The sequence below is a fragment of the Sphaerodactylus townsendi genome, linkage group LG04 (genome assembly GCF_021028975.2).
Source record: "Sphaerodactylus townsendi isolate TG3544 linkage group LG04, MPM_Stown_v2.3, whole genome shotgun sequence".
Classification (NCBI taxonomy): Eukaryota; Metazoa; Chordata; class Lepidosauria; order Squamata; family Sphaerodactylidae; genus Sphaerodactylus; species Sphaerodactylus townsendi.
The window spans coordinates 127426876-127448096 of NC_059428.1; the positions used below are offsets into that span (position 1 = coordinate 127426876).

Here is a 21221-nt window from a genome sequence, read left to right on the forward strand (position 1 = left end):
CACTGGATCCAAGCTGAATGGCGTTGACTGTGTATATTAGGAATCTGCATTGTTTTGTTCATCCCTGTTGAATAGGCTATTAGAGGCCCATTACACTGGGAACACTTACCTGGGGGTTCTTCAGAAGCTCTACAGGGCTTGCAGATGGTTCTCCTCATGTTTTTCTGCTTACACACAAGGAGTCATTTTCTGCTTGCCCCCAGGTTAGCTTGCTGGTCTCAATGGGTCTTCGTATCTTTCATTAAAGTTCTTTAAATTACATTTATATTGATATACCTGTGGTAGCATGTATATCAATATTGTAGTCCCTTTCCTAACATAATACTCCCCCAAAAGAAAGAGGAAAAGCCACTCCCTGGACCACATGCTGCTGAAGAAGGGGACCATGTGCTAGATCCCTCTCCTTTCCCCTCCACACACATTCACACATTCTCTCTTTCTCTCTTTCTTCCTGCTGCTGCAGCCAGGAAAATTGTTTTAAATACAGTATTGCTTGAAATAAAGTTGTAAAAATCCCTTCTGCTCATTGGGGAGGGTGGAAGCAGACCAGGACAGGTGGGGTGGAGACAAAAAGAGATTCTACTTGCACTTTTTTGATATGAGCATTTACAGAAGGAGCCAATAACATGGAACGAGGGGTGAGGGGAAGGCATGGACTGCAGTGTGAGGGAGCGGAGAAGGTGGGGTGGAGCCAGAAAGAGACCTTGCTTCTGTTGTTCCTGTTGATGTAACAGTACAAGCATTTAGAGCAGGGGTCTGCAACCCGCGGCTCTGGAGCCGCATGCGCTCTTTCAGCCTTAAACTGCGGCTCCGTGTGGCCTGGAGGTCGGAGGGTACTGCGGGCATGTCCCTCAAGAGCAGCTGCCATCCCCCCTCTGCCATCCCCTCAACCGCCCTCCCCCCTCTTCCCCACGGAGCAGGCGGCTGCCTGCTCTTTAGGGCAGGGGGGGTTTCCCTGCCCGGCACCGCTGCCTCCCGCAGCGCAAGAGGCGGCGGCACCAGGCAGGCCACGGTTGCCTGCTCCATCGGGCAGAGGGGGTTTCCCTGCCCGATGTCTTTGCCTCCCAGCATTGGAAGGAAAGGTGAGTGGAGGAGCCGAACTGGAGGCGGCTCTGTGTGGAGCCACCTCTCTGGCTCGGTAGATCTTCGGGGCCAAGGAAAATGGGACCAAATGGCTCTTTGGGTGTTAAAGGTTGCCTACCCATGATTTAGAGAGGCAGGAAGGAGTCAGCAACAGGGCAACGTGCATTTGAAAATGGTATCTCCTCAACTCCTGTGCCATGCATCCACCCCAAAATAAGTGAACTGAGGGAGAGGGGAGAGGAAAGGAAGGGATAACAAGGGAGAGAATGAATAAGAGAATGAGGGAGAAATTAAAGAGGGAGCAGGGGGAGGGGGAGGGAAAAAGAGGGGAAACAAGGCAAGGGAAAGAGTGAGAGATCAGCAAAACGACTCAAAACACTGTTGCCCCAAACTACAAGCCTGGCGGAACCACTGCTCTGAAATTGAGACCATTTGAAATAAGGAAATAAAAATGAAAAGCTATAATTTGCTCATTGGTTTGCTAAGCTTAGGGTTAGGTCTCATTATCATAATTACTTTGGAGGGGAGCTTAGGGTACAAGTGTGGAGACTTCGCACATCAGTATGTAAAACAGTGAAGATTTCAATATGAGTCGTCTAATGCGTTTAGACAAATATCTGTCACATTATTTCTATCGAATAATTCCTGCACGTTGGTCTTGTCACTTCAGGGCCTTTCGGAAGGCAGGGGGAGAACGGTTGCCCCTCGCTGCATAATTATACAGATGATGGTTTTCTGTATTTTTTTTAAAAAAAACAGCTTACAGATGAAATTTGAAACAATTGCATGCAAACCGTTCAACACAGATTGACAAGGAACAGTAAAAACAGCACAACACATTTGAACTTTGCTTCAGTCTGAGGAGACATATTCTGGAAGAGAAGGGATTGTTATTTAGTGAGAGCTAGCATGGCGTAGTGATTAAGGTGTTGGACACAGATCTGGGGAACCCAGGTTCGAATCCCCACTCAGCCATGGAAATTTGCTTGGGTGATCTTGGGCCAGCCACACTCTCAGCCTTGACCCTGGCAAGTGTTTGGATGGCATGACCTGGAGGCAGGCAATGGCAAACTACCCCCTCCTGCCTTGAAAAACCTACTCAGGGTCACCATAAGTCAGCGGTTACTTGGCAACAACCAAAGCAAATACAGCATGCACTGTGGGTGTCGGAACAATCAAACAATACATTATGATGCACCTGTGTGCAGAGTTATTCTTTCTTCATTGCAATTACAAAACTACAACCGAAGCAAAAATATGTTGTTAACAAACCATGCAGCACAGAAAGGGTGACACAGATCTGCAGGGCCTTTTGTTGGCTTCTCCTTGAAGGCAGACTTTTCTCATTCTTGACCCAATGGCACATTCACGCAACTTTGTAATTCGCCATCTCTGTCTGCAATTTTTTTTAGGAGTATTGTCGTTGTTGCAATTGATTTTCTCCAGGAAATAAGACTTTTCTTCAGCCTTACCAGTTTCCAGGTTCATGCCACTTTGTGAGATGTCTTTTCTAAATGCACAATGCATGAATGAGTTGTTACAGTTTTTTTTGTTTTGTTTTGCTATGGTTGTGATGTTGTCATTGTAATGAAGAAATAGTAACTCTACATATAGGTGCATTGCAATTTGGTGTTTGATTGTGCCAGCAAATATAGTGCACACTGCATTTTCTTTGGCGGTTGTATATTGTGCTATGTACCTTTTTGTGTAGCTGTTACTTGATGGCAGAAACAAACAACAAAATCAAAACAACCCCTCCCCAAATTAGTTATAACCAACATAAAAGTGTGGCATGCCCCTTCACCTTTCTATCTAATGGGCTGCACTGCCTTGAAGGGTGGTGGAGTCTCCTTCTTTGGAGGTTTTTAAACAGAGACTGGATGGCCATCTCTTGGGAATGCTTTGATTGTGTGTTCCTGCATGGCAGGGGGTTGGACTTGACAGCTCTTCCAATTCTATGATTCTATATAGGTGGATTATGCTTTATAGGTGAGGCTGGCCCAGTGATGGTTCATGAGAAGAGAACTAACATTGAGAACTTGCAGGGCCAAAAGGCATACAAGAAACCAGAGGAGAGGAAAATGGGGAGGGAACAAGAAGAAAGGGAAGAATTGTAGGGAAGAGGGGAAGGAAAAAAAGAAAAGGTGCAAGAGGAAAGGGAAAAAGTGGGAGGGGAGGCCAGCTGATCTACATAACTGTTGCTGTCCTCAGCCGTATGCCTGGTGGAACATCTCCATATTTCAGGCTCTGTGGAGCTGAACTAAGTCCTACACAGTGCTAGACAAAAAGTTCCACCTGACTGGATCCAGAGCCAAAAAGACCCCGGCCCTTGTCAAGGACAGTCAGATCAGGGATCACCAAGAGGTTGGTTCTCTGAGGGGTCTACAAGGAGAGGCAGTCCCATTGATATGATAACCCCAGACCATTTAGAAATTTAGGGGGTTGTACCAAAACTTTTCATCTGATTCTGTAGATGTTGCACCATATAGAACTCAGCGAGTTACAAGTTGCATCTGCCTTAGTCTAGACTGATTTCTTTTTTGTATTGGTTTGAGGGACCAACTGCCTGTATTTCTCAGTCGTTGGCACCTCTGCCTAATCAATTCCTGCCAATAATACTTTGCAGTTAGATAGCACTTGAGTGTTCAGAGTACTTGACATACATTATCTCAGTAATCCATAGCAATGGGCAAACTCCCCTCTGTTCATGCTGGAATCCAGTCAGCATTTCCAAGCTTTGCCGGTGAGCACTGAGAAGAAGCTCATTTGTTTTCTGAGAGTTCTCCCAGTGTTGAAAATAAACATCGGTTCATGTGCGCTGGTGGTGCCGAACGTACAACCAAGAGAATGCTCGCAAAGTGATAGACAGCTTCAGCAAGTGATTGCAATTCATAATGACCAGTGAATGTTAGCACACACCCCTGAGTTTTAAGTACCTGGCCTGTTGAACATTGACCATGCATGAACCACCCCTCATTTAACTTTTCAGGAAGGCTAACAGTGTTCTTTGTAATGCACCTGAATTTTACAAGACGACCATATACTTAGCAAATTTGGACAGCAATGAGATCAGTCCTTAAAATGACTGTGTAGAATAATTGAGTATTGTAATCCACACAGGCTGGGACAAGCATGTGAGGAACTGTAGGAGTGAGGAATAAATTGGGAATATCAATCCTCTCCCAAAATATCTGTACGCCATCAGGAGCCCGAGGCCATCTTTCTGTCCCATTCATTTTCCTCCACTAACTATCACTTAGCTGCTCTTAACATTACCTGTTCTTGGGGCATATTTAGTTCTCATCATACCACTGTTAGTTTTTTTCCCTTCATTTTTGAATAGTCCATGAAGGCATATTTCCTGCATATCCAGGGCATACCATGAGAAGTATTATTTTATTTATTTTTAATTTTATTAGATTTATACCCTGCCCTTCCCAACCGAAGTTGGGCTCAGCGCGGCTTCGTAAAGACTGCTATCTTGTTTGTGGGTGGCCAGATTCTAATGTTTTACAATACAAATGTGTGCTGAGTTGCATCCTTCGTAGCCCATGGACTTCAATCCATTTAGAAGGGTGTAACTCTGCTTAGGGTGGTGCTGTCAGTCATCCCACAGGAACCAGCCAGTTTACCACTCAAAAGAGTGATACTGGAGACAAGGAAGGAATCATCGTGGCAGATGAAGACTAACAGTGCAATCCTAAACAGAGTTACTGCAGACTAAGATCATTCATTTTAGTAGACACAGACTGGAGTAACTGTGCATAGGATTGCCCTGTAGGTCTACATTACAATGGCAAACTAGTCTACAGGTAGGTTGCAGTGCTCTTGAACACACCTCATTGCCAGGTTTATGCCACATTCTTTGCTCCTCCTATCCTCTTGCTTTGCATGGGGCAATGAGGAATCCCACTTAGAAATGAGTTCTGGCTGCCCTATCACATGGAAATACAGGAGTATGAATGAAACCAAGGTAGTTTCCCCCTATAACCAGAATCCTTAGCCTGGATTAAATGCTGGTTTAGAATTCCACTGAGTCAAAGGGAGGGCCTTGACCTTGATAGTCTAGGCTAGACTGATGTCATCAGATTTCAGAAGTTAAGCAGGGTTGACTCTGGTGATTATTTGGATGGGAGACCTCCAAGGAATCCCAGGGTCTTGCCACTGAGACAGGCAACAGCAAAATAGCCCTGAACAACTCGGCCTTAAAAACCCCACCAGGGGTCGCCATAAGAAGAAAAAGAGTTTGGATTTATACCCCACCTTTCTCTCCTGTAACGAGACTCAAGGTGGCTTACAAACTGGTTTCCCTTCCTCTCCCTACAACAGACACCTTGTGAGGTAGGTGGGGCTGAGAGAGCTCCGAAGAACTGTGCCTAGCCCAAGGTCACCCAGCAGGAATGTAGGTGTGCATAAACACATCTGGTTCACCAGATAAGCCTCTGCCACTCAGGTGGGGGAGTGGGGGAATCAAACCCGGTTCTCCAGATTAGAATGCACCTGCTCTTAACCACTATACCACACTGGCTCCCAGATATGATAGCTGAAAAAGAGGGAGAAGAAATATCGCTGTGGAATCAGCACACTTGCATTCATGCGTTCAGATATCACAGATTGCTGAAGCTGGGTTCTGATTGACATTCCTTCATCCTACACCATGTGAGACGGGAAGGGGAAGACATGCAAACTGCCAACAAGCTGTATTTGGGACACATTTTCGACTTCGCTGGTTGGGGGTGGGGGGGAAGTCATTGGTCTCAAGCTGCAAAAATCCTCTTTAAAAAAACCCCTCATGACAAATGGGAGGTTTGGGCTGGCTCGTGTTTCCAGTGGGTCTCCCGCACCTGTTTTTTTTAGCCAGCATACCACAATTTAACTCTCAGACTCACACACTGCTCTGGGTTTTCTCCAGCACAAAGGTATGGGTTGGAACAAACATACCAAAAAAAGCATTATTATCCTTACAGGGACACTTGTCGACACTAGTATAGCTTGGAGGGGGAATCCAGCAACCCTGACAACCATCCCCCGGGAAGGCTTTACCTTGTTGGTGCTTTCGATGCCTGTGTTTTAGAGCCCTTGTTAAAAATGAAAACAAAACACCAAAAAAAGCTGTATGTGACATTTGGAACCTCAGTAAACATAAACCACTCCTTATCTCTCCTCTCAGTTCCTCTCTCCTGCCCTTCTCCTCTGTCTCCATTTACAACTTCACTATTTCGCCTGTCTCTGGGGACTCCAACCTTGGCATAATCTTTGACTGCTCTCTGCTTCCGCCTGCATATCCAAGCCCCTGTTCCAAGACAAACAGCTTCTTTCTTTTTTAGCAAGTCAAGGATCCGTGTTTTCTGAAGGTTTGTGCTGTCAAACCAAACCCAAAATAAAACCCTTGCTCACGTGCTGGCTGTCTCTTCCTTTAATTACTGTCTTTTTCTTTTCTTTCTTTTTTTAAAATCCGGTCTGGTCTTGGAGTCCTGCTCTTCTGAGATTCAGTCGAAAATGCTTCTTTTGACATTGACCTGGAGTTCCTGCAGAGGGTTTGAATTGCGTTGTTATGCCACGTGGCAAAAGGGGTCTCGATTCTGTGGCCCTTTTCTTCAGCTGGGGTTGAAGTGTCACATACATGTGGGTAGAGCCTTCCTCAACGAGTTGATTTCTGCTTTGGGAAATGCTTAGATTTCCTGATTTGCAAAAGTGGAGTTTTCCTCAAATGCTGACATTCAGAAAAAGCTGATTGACAGCTCTAATCATCTGTTTCCGCAGGGATTATTGGGAATCTATGCTGTCCAAGTATATTGGGGGGAAGTCTCACTCTACCTGAGTGTATTGATGAACATTTTCTTAATCTTGGTACAGGGCAGAAATTTCTGACGAAAAGTGCTGATTTCTACAGAGGTTCAGAAGCTAAGAATAGATGCTGCAGCAGTGCAAAGGAATGACACCTGGTGCGCGAACTAAGGGGATCTTTTGTGTAATCCTGTACTCTGGATTGGAGAAAAATTCAAAGGGGAGTGTTGGATTCATGCCCTGCTTTTCTCAACCACAAAGAGTCTCAAAGCAGTTCATAAACTCCTTCCCTTCCCCACATCAGACACCTTGTTAGGTAGATGAGGCCGAGAGAGTTCTGAGAGAACTGTGACTAGACCAAGGTCACTCAGCAGGAATGTATGTGTGGGGAAACAAATCTGGTTTACCAGCTAAGACTGCCATTAAAACAATTATCTCTGTGCCCCTACATTACTGATGAAGTCTGGTGGAGGTAGCACAACTGTACCTCCCTCCATACCGCTCACCAGGTTGTGCAAAACCTCTCTTAGGCCCTTTCCCCACTCACTGTTTGCTGCGCACTACTCTCGCCGAGTAGCGCGGGGTCCAACTGCACTCCCCACTATAGGGGCGGCTACAACGCAGCCTCCCTGACTCTGCTGCTCTTGCGCCCCCTCAGCGTGGGTCATTCTGGCGCTGCTCAATACAGCACCTTTTGATGACCCCGCGCAGGGCGCGGGGCAGTGGGGAAGCCCGGGGAACACGACCCTCGGGCTAAAAAGGTCCTGGACCAGACGAAACAGACGTCATTTTAAAAGTGGGGAAACAGCCTTAGTTCTCCTCAGCCATCCTTGCTTGAAATCTCCTACTCGCTTAGAAGCTGGCTTCTGAGGATTTTGATGGAGAATATTCCATCTAGAATCTTCTCCTCTCCTCAGAGTTCCCAGAATGCCCCGGAAAAATCTTCCTCTATTTACTTTAGCTCCCTGGCTGTGATTTTAAATGTCCACCTATACCTTCAATACCTTCCTCTCACCCCGTATTAACTTTTTTCTTGCCAGCTCTTCAGGCTTAGCAGGCCATACCAGCCACATTTTTAATTCCTTCTTCAAAATGTCTGCCTGACTCAGCATCTGTTGGGTTCTAAACATGGTGACTTTTCTGGTCACTTGCTGGAACTTCAGTTTGCTGGCTCCCAGGTTATCTCAGTTAATGACCGTTAGAACCAGTGGCAATGCGCCAAGGGGACGGGAGGGGGCGCAACATACTAGACGCACACCCGGCAAGGGCGTTCTGGGGGCATTTTGGGGCTGGGTGGGGGTGGACAGGGCATGGCAGGGGCACAGGACGCACTCTCGCCCCGGGCACAGTTTTCCTTCCCGCCGCCGCTGATTGGAACATGTAGAATCTTATCCCTTCACAGGTATTGATGTGGGCATTTTCTGGGCTCCAGACTGTTTCACAAACAAATGCATGAAGACAGTATTGTTTTGATGCCTTTCCAAAATTATAGAAATATAATTTTGTGAGAAATAAAGATAAGGAGAGAGAAGAAATGACTAGACAACAACTTCCATAGAACAACACACACCCCACTGCAAAGGCCGTCAACTTTTTTCCCCAGTTCAAGAGGCTATTGAAATGCAGGAAATATAGATGCTTGCACAAAACCAGCCCTCTATAAGCACAGTTTCCATATACTGCTGGAGGCTTGTCCTATTGTATTAAATATGTGTTCCTTTAAGAAGATTAGAATGTTTAAACCATCAGCAGGTATTAATCTTCGAAAGGTTCTCTGACACACAGCATTGATATAATGGATTCTAAACAGATTTATTTATACATCCCAGACATTACTCAGGTTTTTAAAATCATTTATCAGATAAACTTGGGGTAAAATCTGGAGTACATGCTTTCAGCCTTAGACAGCACAATTGAAGTCCTTTACTCCTATTTATACATTTAGGATACAGTCCTGCACTCAGCAGTTTGTTCTTAAAGCTGAATTCCTTAATGGAAAATAAGTCCTGGAGAAATTAATGCTGATCAATGCGTCACAGAATAGTAGTTCTGTGAATAGGATGGAGCCATGGGTATATAAGAAAATAAGTTCCCTTCCTTTTCCCATTTTCCCCACTGTATTTTCCTTCCTTGCTTTGCATATGTAATTATTGGGATTTTTACTGCCCTCGTTTTAGACTAGGTTTTAAATGTTATCGATATTTTGTTTTATTGTATCTGTTATAAAAAGACTGGAAGCTATCCGAAGCCCGTGAGGGGAAGCGTGGCATATGATATAAATTCTTTAGCAGCAACTGCGACTATTACACTGTTATTGAATGGGTCTGCTTCGATAGTGCAGATGTGGCTCAGAAGGGCCAATGTGAGTTAACACATTTTGTGACATGTGCCTAACCCTGATGTGGAGATTTTGCATCAGGGCCACGTTGCCTGCAGATGGATGAGGCTAAGATATGGATGGATGATGTCCACAAGGCCATTTTCAAGTGCTTGCATGGGGACTGTCAGCAAACTTTAGCCAGTCCCCAACATCAATCAAGTGTTAGAAGATATTAGGATGGGAAAAGGGAATGAGTGGATTCCCATAGCTCCGCTTCATTTCGGACTCGATATTTTCTGCTTCTATGGATTTGCTCAGACAGTCTTCAGGGAGCTTCATGGACCAAGGACAGTATGCCTTTCTCCCCGCCCACAAAATATACTCTTTCGTTTAAGTTTTCCAGTGTTTTAATATACAGTACAACATCTGTAGTCTTTATTCTTGAATGCATATATTCTTCATAACATGCTACAGAATCCTTTTCAATTAATTCTCTTTGGAATGTTAAGGCTTGCGCAGATATCCTTCGCCTGACAGCTTCAGCCATTGGGCACTGGAGAGGCGTGAGTTTGTCTGTGCTGCTCATCACATTAACTCAAGGATCCTGGGTTTTGGTGGCAGTAGTGAAGCTTCCCTGGGTCAGCCCTGGTTGTTACTTGAATGGAAAACCACCAAAGAAGTCCTGGGTTGCTACCCAGAAAAAAATCTGAACATATCTCAAGGCAAGGGATGTTCAGAGGTGGTTTGCAGTGGCAAACCACCTCTAAGAACATAAGAACATAAGAACATAAGAACATAAGAACATAAGAACATAAGAACAAGCCAGCTGGATCAGACCAAAGTCCATCTAGTCCAGCTCTCTGCTACTCGCAGTGGCCCACCAGGTGCCTTTGGGAGCTCACATGTAGGATGTGAACGCAATGGCCTTCTAGCGGCTGTTGCTCGATCACCTGGTCTGTTAAGGCATTTGCAATCTCAGATCAAAGAGGATCAAGATTGGTAGCCATAAATCGAACTTCTCCTCCATAAAATCTGTCCAAAGCCCCCCCCTTTTTAAAGCTATCAGGTTGAGTGGCCATCACCACCTCCTGTTGGCAGCATATTCCAAACACCAATCCTGCGTTCGCGTGGAAAAGTGAAAGTGAACTTCCTTTTATTAGTCCTAATTCTTCCCCAGCATTTTCAATGAATGCCCTGGTTCTAGTATTATTGTGAGAGAAAGAGATAAAAATGTCTCTCTCTCAACTTTTTCTACCCCATGCATAATTTTGTAGACTTCAATCATACACCCCCTCAGCCACCTCCTCTCATCAAACTAAAGAGTCCCAAATGCTGCAGCCTCTCTCCTCATAGGAAGGTGCTCCAGTCCCTCAATCATCCTTGTTGCCCTTCTCTGTACTTTTCTATCTCCTCAATACAACCATCCTTTTTTTGAGATGCGGCGACCAAGAACTGGACTTACAGTTACTCCAAGTCGCGGTCGCACCACTGCTTTATATAAGGGCATGACAATCTTTTGCAGTTTACCCCATTATCAATTCCTTTTCTAATGATCCCCAGCATAGAGTTTGCCTTTTTCACAGCTGCCATGCATTGAGTTGACATTCTCATGGAACTATCAACTAAGACGCCTAAATCCCTTTCCTGGTCTGTGACTGATAGCACTGACCCCTGTAGCGTGTATGTGAAGTTTGGATTTTTTGCCCCTATGTGCATCACTTTACATTTTGCTACATTGAACTGCATTTGCCATTTCTGAGCCCACTCACCTAATTTATCAAGGTCCGCTTGGAGCTCTTCGCAATCCTTTGTGGTTCTCACCACCCTACATAATTTGGTATCATCTGCAAACTTGGCCACCACACTACCCACCCCTACTTCCAGGTCATTTATGAATAGGTTAAAGAGCACTGGTCCCAAAACGGATCCTTGGGCACTGGAGAGGCGTGAGTTTGACCTCTGATCATCTCTTGCCTTGAAAACCCTACAGGGTCCCCATAAGCCAGCTGTGACTTGGTGGCGTCTTCCACCATCGGTTCTAAGATTCAGCTGTCAGTCACTGTGGGATGTGCTATCGAGTGATATAAAGCAAGGTCCAACTGTTTCTGTATCAGCCTCGACTTGTTCGTCGGTTTTTACACATCACTGAAGGAAATGTTCTACCTTAGCCATGCACATCAACAGCCTTAATTGTGTATCTTGCTAACAATTTCTCGATTATATCCCTGGCAATGATTCCCACTAGACAGTGTTAGTTATACATAAACCAGTTGCACGGTGCCTTTGTGAAGCTACAGCAGTTGTTAAAAACAATAGCAAGTCCATTAATTATGAATCTCGCTATATAACTAGCTACAGAAGAGGAAATAAGAGGATTTTAATAATATATAAGTTATTAATCTGTATACTTGTCATTGAATAAGATGGCAGACTGCTACATTCCCTGGGGGTCAGAGAGAGGGTACAATCGACATAAAGGGAAATCAACTTTAGTCATCACAAGTATTTTTGTGTTGCAATGTGTGCTGTTTGTTGTTCAGCTGCATAATAATAATAATAGTGATATAAATAATAATAATTAAGTGCGTGACTCCTAGCTTATGATGAGTTCACCTAATTTACCAGCATAAGCTGTTAGCCAAGGCATTAAAGTTTATGAACTACACTGAAGACACTAAAAGAGTCTACAGCTATCTAACCACTGTCTTTCATACTGGGGAGTTTGAGTCCTGTTCTGACTTGGGGAGAGGGAAATACTAAAAAATTTAAATGGGCAGATTTGGGAGGGGGATTCAAGAATGAATTAAGTCAGTTGTTGACAGAAGGTGTACCACCAGACCAGAGCGTGGGCTCAACTAAATGGTACAGTTCTTTCATGTTTATTTTAAATTATTTCTTCTCTTTGCTAATGCAGTCTCTGGGTTTGCTTCATTAAGGATGAGAACGGAGAAGGGGAAGAGAGGGGGAACTTTAATGCTTTTTTTTCTCCTACCGTTTCCTTGCCAAAAGAAAGCCACCCTTGAGCTGCTGGAGAAAACATATGGCTACCCAACATTTTTTCTCCCTGCTATGTCAGTGGGCCTTTCCCCACTTTTCCTTCTACCACCTTTGCTGCGCGCTACTCACTGCGCGCGTCATTTCTGGCGCGTGCCCGGGCTTCCCCATGACCCCACGCTCTGCCGTTTTGAGGAGTGCTAGGAATGACGTGCGCTGAGGGGCTTACAGGCGGATAAGCGTAAAAGCGGCTACATTGTTGCATACGCCCCTGTAATTCGAGGAGTGCCGGGAGGACTGGCGCTAATTAGCCCGAGTAGCACGCAGCAGAAGGTAAGTGGGGAAAGGCCCAGTAATTGCTGTCAAGTCACACCTGACTTAAAACAGGAAATCCTCATTTGGTTTCCAAGGCAAGACACATTCAGATGCGGTTTGCCATTGTCTGTATCACAACCCTGGAAGCTCTAGCCGGCCTTCCATTCAAATGCTAGCTAGGGATGACCCTCTGAAATCTGACACGGTTGAGCTAGCTGGCCTATCCTGGTCCAGGCAGAATTTGAGCCCTGTGTTTAATTATGGCTGCTGCAGGTCATGAAAAGGCGAATCACTCCCTGGACTGAAAAACCCCACCTGCAATACAATACAATACTTTCAACCACACCTTTGCATAGTGTTCCACCCAAACACTATTCCCCACTCTGGGACATGGACAATATATACCCCACTAAACATTCCCTTCTCACTGGACACAGTGTGTAACAGACTTCCCTCTGTGATACACCTCTGAAGATGCCAGCCATAGATGCAGGCGAAACGCTAGGAACAAGATCCACCAGACCACGGCCACACAGCCCAGAAAACCCACCACAACCAGTTGAATCTGGCCGTGAAAGCCTTCGACAATATAGTGACAAGGAATGTTTTAATAACAGCTACATACAATGGTACTGAAGTGATGGCGCATTCATTCAGTAACTGGATTGCTTTTGAAAATCACGTTTAAGTCTTAGAGGTCTAAATATGACCAAAAGAGAACTTTTCAAGCTCATCCTTTTAAAATGGGGTTTTTAAGACTGATATGAGCATTAAGAAGAAGAAGAGTTTGGATTTATATCCCCCCTTTCTCTCCTGTAGGAGACTCAAAGGGGCTTACAATCTCCTTGCCCTTCCCCCCTCACAACAAACACTCTGTGAGGTGGATGGGGCTGAGAGAGCTCCGGAAAGCTATGACTAGCCCAAGGTCACCCAGCTGGCATGTGTAAGAGTGCACAGGCTAATCTGAATTCCCCAGATAAGCCTCCACAGCTCAAGTGGCAGAGCTGGGAATCAAACCTGGTTCGTCCAGATCAGAGTGCACCTGCTCTTAGCCACTACGCCACTGCCCAAGAAGAACTGCAGATAATCTGTAACATGAAACTTTAAAAATACACTTATATGTTGAAAACCTGGCAGTAAGTTGAAGACGAATGTAAACTATAACTTTCCCATTTTCCCAATTAAGGTGGCAAGCCAACCTAAGAACACATTTTTTTAGGAGGAAGCCCTGTTGACCAGTGTAGGACTTTTGAATTCACCTGTTGAGGTTACAGAAGGTTTCAAGGCCTTAAAGATAAGTTATGTTGATGAAAACAGACCCTCCTCTCCAGAAAGGGAAGTTGCACAGAGAGAACTCTATGGAAAGCTGCCATATACAACTTTTGTTCCTGTCTGAGTAGGCCATCCTTCCATTTTATGGTGTTCCAAAGTAATGAATCCCAAGAACATGGAGCACCTTTTGTTTGTGTTATCCATGAAGCTGCCTTCTACTATGACACACCATTGGTCTATCAAGGTGAATATATTCTCCTGTGACAGGTAGGGCCTCTCCAGGGTCCCAGATAGAGGATGCCAGGGATTGAACCTGGGACCTTCTGAGTTCAAAGTAGATACTCTACCTCCTTCCCTCTGTTAGGTCTGTAACCTTAAGCTAATAAGCAGAATATTCTCTATTGGGTTTCCCACAAAAAGATCCAAGTCCTCTGCATAGACTTTCTATTTGAAGGTGTGTCTTCTTATTTTAATTCCTGGCCATTCTCTATTGGTTTCCAAATTTCTATTCAACATTTTGAAATATAAGATGAATAGCAAAGGGGATAGGGGTCACCGGGTCTCGTATCTTTATTTATTTCAAAACATTCTGTTTGGTAACCATTAAAAATGTTGCGTTTTGGGATTTATAGGTAAAGCTGATTGCGTTTTTAAATTCTCCCACAATGCCTATTGTTGTTGATCAGAAACATTTATTGATAAGCTCAGAGCACCAAAGCTTGGCAAAGCCAGTTCTGGTGAACCTAGCCTTTGCATCCCCTTTATCCCTGCTGTCAGTCCCCCCTCCCGTTTCCCCAAGAAGTTTGAAAGAAAGAGTTTACAGAGCCAAGGCATCCCAAGGTTGGCGATAGATAGTGATAAAGAGCCACGTGACATCCTGCCCCCATGGAGCAACAGAAACAACACCATATCTCATGAGACCAGGGTGTCAGGGGGAAGCCTAGTTATCTACAGAGCATGTGAAGTCATAAAGTAAAGATCAAGGAACAAATGCCCCAAATGGTAGTGGTAACATAAAGCAGGCTGGTTACATATATATTGTAGCAGCATTGATTGTATCAAGCAGTTACATTGAGTTAGGAATGCATCTCAATCACATAGATATCATCCCCCTGACACCCTCATCTTTGACACTTTGTGAAGAATCAAGAGGAAATAACCTAGAACATACTTCTAATTCCTTTCCTTTCTGTTCCTTTCTGCATTATGCGGACTATTTTTGGTGTTTAACGACATTGCAGGTTTTCACATGCATTATTTTACTCCGCAGTTAAACCTTGGAGAAATCCCTTGCAAGGGGAAATAAAACAAATTAGCTGGCTTGCAGAATGTTCTGGCGGGTCTAGGCCAAAAAAGTAGCTTGGGGTAGGATGGCTCTTAGTCTTTCAGTGCTCTCTTTCCCGTCTATAAATAATTGTGGAAGAGAGAGAGGATTCTGCCACCTTTTTCTAAGGATTCCGGAGCTTATTAACCTCACGGGGCTGTAGTACAATAGATTCACTGTTGGCTAGGCAGTGATGGGTCTGCAGAATGAAATACAGATGTCCTCATGTAAAATCCCTAGTTATGTATAGCAACCTCTAGCCCCAATGTAGCAGCTCTGTAATCTGCAAAGTGCAGAGAATTATATGGCTTTCTTTCTGTACCAGCAAAGGGGACTACTTTTTTTTAAAAAAAATAATAATTCTGGGCTGTTTCATTGTTTTAAGCATGCAAAATGAATTCAGGCTCGCACATTCTGGCATCAGAGGTGGTTTTTCAGGTATTGTATTTCATTGTCTCGTTCTTACTCAGGTTACAGGCTCAGAAGAACCCAGGGAGGGTGAACTTTGGTTTCACACGGAGTGAGAGGACTTTCTTGGCCACAGTCCATGTCTCTCCTTCCAGACTCGGTTGAGGTGTGCTTCACTCGGACACCATTGTAGTTGTGCCAGCCGAACCATTTTCCGTCTCTGAAAATGGCAGCGGTCCCTCAGACACGCTTTTGCAAGACATTGGAGGTTTAACTCAGAGCTGTCCTGACTTGGGATGCTTGCCAAGTCATTAAAGTTTATGAGCTAGACTGAAGCTACTGTGAAGGTCTGTAGATACTGAACAATTCAGTGGAGCCTTGGGGGGAAAAAAATAAAATATTTAAGAGCACTGCGGTGCAGGGGATGGGGTGTTGGGATGGTCTGAGGGGGAAAAAAATCTCCCACTTTGGTTGCAATGCTGATTTGATAGCCATGGGCAAGACGCCCATCATTTAGGCTCGTCGGTTTCAGTTGCTGTGAGGAACCCACCCTGTGAGTTGCTCTAATGTTCTGGGGATTGAACGAAGTGCCAACTTTGTTTGGAAGGAAATTCGGAACACTTTCCTACACCAGGTCCCTGGCCCAGTTTAAATCGAGTGCACAAGAAGCAGTAGGGAACAATTCTCATGCAGAGTTCCCACAGTGCTTTAATGTACAAGTGGAGAAGCAGTGGCCATGCTTGGGCGGCTCAGTGTGATAATCTGCGCTCTGTCTGGCTACATGACATCTCCCACCGGCCTGCTCAACTTGTGAACCACCAAGTTAAATGCAGACCAGTGACCGAGTGCTGCGACCTGTCAAGTGCTTGACAAAGTTGTTCTCGCTTTCTCCAGAAGGCAAGCAAGCGGGAATGTTGTTGAGTATTCTGTGTAGATCAGTTTTTTAGGTGGCCAGGTTGCTCCTGGACTGCAAGTCAATGGGACATTGTTGGGGAGGGGGATCTTTAGGCAACAGGCATATACGATGGTAAGGTGGAGCATTTGCCTTGTCTTGGTCGCTGGTGGAAAGAACTGGGAGAAGGAAAGGCCTGGTGCACCGACATGGGAGACTCCAGCAATCCACACAACTTTATGACAAAACAATACATGGTTCTGTTTTGGTTTTTTTGGAGAGATACTGGCACAACTCCTTGTGTTATTTCCAGTTTGAATAAAAAAGTGATGAAGGCATGCTTACATGATAGCAGCACTATACCCCCCCCCCATGTCTTGCCCCCAAACACACACGTTAGTTGGTTGTTGTGGGATTCCCAGTTTCTGGACACAGTGTATAACAGACTTCTCTCTGTTATGCACCTCTGAAGATGCCAGCCACAGATGCAGGTGAAACATTAGGAACAAGATCCACCAGACCACGGCCACACAGTCTGGAAAACCCACCACAACCAGTTGAATCTGGCTGTGAAAGCCTTTGACAACAACAACAGCAACCTTTATTTGGCATTTAAAAATAGGTTCTAGAGCATTTCCAGACATTTTTGAAATACAAATCAAGAGTAAATTCAAAGCGCAGACAGGAAGACTATATAGCAGTATACATTACTTAGAAAGTTCTGTCACTTGTAAAAGAAATTTTGCTACTTTTTCCTTTGACAATATATTGAACACACATGTTACTTCCAGGGTTTGCTGGCTGTTTCCTGGCGATCCTACAAGGGACCAAGGGCAGAACTCACAAGGAAGGTCTGATTGAAGATCCTTTAGCTGAACCCAGGGAGACACCAGGTCTGATCGAAGATCCTTTCCCTGAACCCAGGGAGACACCAAGAATAATGGGACGTATAACTTGACTCTTCTCTATGCATGCAGCAGAATAAAGTATAAAACTCCAGAAATGGTTGAATGGGTTGTTAGATGCCATTAATTGATTTGTCATTTGCTGTCTTGTGATAAGGAAAGGCAGTTTATAAATGTTTTAAGATATGCTGTGGTCTCAACTGGTTGTATCTGTGTCAGTGTCTGCCCTGTCTGTTACGTGGAGAAGGAGTTGGAAAATGCCAGTATGGAGAACACCTTAACTTTCTGGGTCATAATTGATGTTTAAACATGATAATACTTGCTCTGCATTGTTTTTCCTGTTCCACTGTATCCCCTATACTCCTTGGGCAAGTATTTTGCTTTACTATACAACGAGGGTAGGGGAAAACTGGGACTCAGTGGAAGATCTTCACGTTGGCAGGCAGAAGGTCCCAAGTTCAACCCTGAGCTTCTCCATTTAAAAGGACCAGGCATTAGCTGATCTGAAAGACCCCCACCTGAGATCATGCTTTGGAGAGCAGCTGCCAGTCTGAGTAGACAATACTGACATTGGCGGATTGGGGGACCTGTATTCTGGTTCAGTATAAGGCAGCTTTATGTGTTTATGTTTATCTCTTGCCTTATGAGACTTCTCTTATAAGGCAAGCAGTGGCGTAGTGGTTAAGAGCAGGTGTTCTCTGATCTGGAGAACCTGGTTTGATTCCCCGCTCTGCCACTTGAGCTGTGGAGGCTTATCTGGTGGATTCAGATTAGCTTGTGCACTCCAACACATGCCAGCTGGGTGACCTTGGGCTAGTCACAGTTCTTCAGAGTTCTCTCAGCCCCACCCACCTCACAGGGTGTTTGTTGTGGGGTGGGGGGGGGGAGGGAAAGGAGATTGTCATACTCTTTGAGTCTCCTTACAGTGGATAAAGGGAAAATATAAATAATCCTCTTCCTCCTCCTCCTCCTCCTCTTCCACTACTACTACTACTACTACTACTACTACTACTACTACTACTACTACTACTACTACTACTACCCTGCACTCTGTTTTCTTAGGTTGTATCCTTGTGTTACACTACACCCCTGAATTGTGGGTCAGATTGGACCAATTCAGACTGGAAACCATTGCAGGAAAGTGTCCTGATCTTGTATTGTCAAAGCTGGAATCCACTGTCTGTTGTAGGTTTTCAGGGCTGTGTGGCCATGGTCTGGTAGTTTTGCTTCTAATATCTATGCCTGACATCTTCAGAGGTATACCACAGATCAGTGGTGGCGAATCTATGGCACGCCAGATGTCCATGGACTACAGTTCATGGCCAATTGGCCATGCTGGCAGGGGCTGATGGGAATTGTAGTCCATGAACATCTGGAGTGCCATAGGTTCGCCACCACGGCCATAGATGCAGGCAAAACATTAGGAGCAAAAGTGACCAGACCACAGCCACACAGCTGAGAAAACCCTGTCCTAACCTTGCTTGGGAGGTAAGTGATGCTTTGTGAAGTGGCTTCAGCCAGCTTCACAGCTTCAGTGGCAGACATATAATGGATGCCTTGCATAAACTTTGTGGTTTGAAGGTGGGCGGACAGAAGCGAGTGGGAGAGCTGTAGCACCGTCTCGTGGAAAAGGCTTGAACTTTTGGGGGAGGTTTTTATTTTCCTCCTGCAGTTGACCAACTTTCTCTTTCAATCACATCTGTGGTCTTCTGGGTTTTATGTCTCCTGGAAGGCATCGGGTATTTTTGGCAGGATCAAGCCTTCCCATTGTACATTTCTCTCCCCGCTCACTCTCGTTCTCTCTCAGTCTCCCTAGCAACTGCTGAATGGAATTCATCCAATCTGCCTAACCATAAAATTAAAATTGCCAGGCAGAGTGAAATGTCCGGGATGCTGCTGCTACTGTGTGGTTTCTCTGTAGAAAAATGCATTAACGTCGTGCCAAGGTACCCCAGCCTGGAATGCAAACCCACCCAGGTTTGCAGTGAAAGAACCGCAAAGGATCATTAAGCACAATTGGGGGATGGGGGTGGGCTGTCCAACAATTAAGAGGAGTAATATATCCCTCAATGCTCACACTATTTTTTTCAGGAGGGAGGGAGGTCCCAATAATATCCGAGCTCAGTAGCACATTAGAGACCCACAAGATTTTTGGGGTTATAAGCTTTCGAGAATCAAAGGTCTCTCAAATCCACGTTGATCTGCAGTGAAAGAGCTAGATCTGTGTCCAGTAGCACCTTAGAGACCAACACAATTTTTGGATTATAAGTTTTTGAGAGTCAGACCTGCCTCAAAGCTGTGTTAATCTGCAGCGGAAGAGCTAGATGTCTTTACAGGCTGCTCCGTGTCTGGCATCCTTGTCTGCAAGGATGGCTTGCAAAATAACTTCTGAATGAGGCATCTTGGAGTCCAAACACTGTTATGGGGAGCGCCACTGCGAAAGACCTGAAATGGCTAAGGAGCTTCTTACCTATTGCCAAACCCCTCTGTACACATTCTGAAGGCGGTGCATAAAAGCATCCTTCTTTTTGTGCAGGGGTTTTGCAAAGAGTGGGGCATGCTTCAATGGAGATTGGCACGTGGGTGTCCGGCATCCAGACCCAACACTCTGCACTCGAACCCACACGTCAGTTGGGGAGGCAAACTTAAAAAGCTGCAATATCTTCCCGTTCAAATTCTATTAAAGTCCTGTTTGCTTTGCTTTCTGCATGCTAATCCGTACATTCCTTCTTCTTGGCTAGTTCCCCCATCCCGCATTTGCAGCTCTGTCATCCCTCCAGCCAATAAATGCTTCCAAACATTTTGCTTTCAGACAAGGCTGTCTCTTTGTATCAGACGCCATCTCCACTGTGCAGGATTGTAAACAGAAAGTACCCATGATGCATTCCTCCGTCGAAGACCACACATGGCACTTATGAAATCTCTTCACTTTCCAAAAGCAAATTCAGCTTCCAGCTCCAACTCACAGTGCAGGGCTGGAGCAGCCGCCAAGAGAATTCTCCTGGCTTGAACTGTGTGAATAAAAGAAATACATATTGAAGATCCTGGTCTCTTGGTTGACCCCACATGTCTAAAATTTGCTATTCCATGCAGAGAGCAACATGTGCTTCGGTTGTGTTGCTCTTTTGTTGAATTAAATGTCAGTGATTTATATGGAAGATCTTGATAAACTGGGAACCTTGATTAGGAATCACAGTTCCCCTGTGTGATCAGTTCACCATTACAGGCTTCTTGCTAGAGGCTACATCTAAAGATGAGAAGGTCACCGTTACGGTTATGAGAAAGCAAGAGGGAAAAAGCTGGCCAGAACTGAGGCTCAACTGAGGCTCAAATCTCCTTTACATCATGATACTTGCTGGGTGATCTTGAGACTCTCTCAGTCATATGGGTCTCAAAGGAGGTGGTTCGGATAAAATGGAGGGAGACAGTAAGTAACTCCGGAGTCACACTCCTTTCCTGTACAGAGATGGTAGCTTCATTGTGGGAGACCCCAAGCTTCTGTCATCGATGCAATGATTTTATTCGTTTCTTTATTTGTATGTATTTTAGCCTGCTTTACACCTGAAGGTCTCTGGGTGGGTTACAACACGTGATAAAAATCACAAAATAGTGATCTACCTAAAAATAATCACAAGGTATTGTACGATAACAATAAAACTTACTTTAAGATCCAGAAAACCTATTAAAACCTGCCGAAATTCATGAAACTTATTAGAGTTGATAAAAAGCCATTTAAAAATCATAAAACCTATTTAAGAAACATTAATTCAGTCTCACGCCATGTGACATTTGTGGGATTGAGTGTACATTCCTTTCAGGTTAGATTTTCTGTAACACACACATTTTACCCTCTCCTGAACTCACTACACCTCAGATTGGAGAATCTCCATAATTTCCAAAACCTCTGAAAGCGTGACTTTT

At 44.8% G+C, this 21221-nt stretch overlaps 1 protein-coding gene across 5 annotated transcripts in view; it reads left to right on the top strand.

The window, feature by feature from the left end:
* Positions 1-21221, top strand: part of PCDH9 (protocadherin 9) — a 959062-nt gene that overhangs the window by 168134 nt on the left and 769707 nt on the right. The window contains exon 3 of one of the 5 annotated variants that reach the window (XM_048495442.1): positions 17187-17459. The exons of the other annotated variants lie outside the window; for them this stretch is intronic. Within the exon in view, the coding sequence (XP_048351399.1) occupies positions 17187-17252 (66 nt within the window). The 3' untranslated portion in view covers positions 17253-17459. Of the gene's footprint in view, positions 1-17186; positions 17460-21221 lie in introns of those variants that run through there. 5 annotated transcript variants of the gene reach the window in all.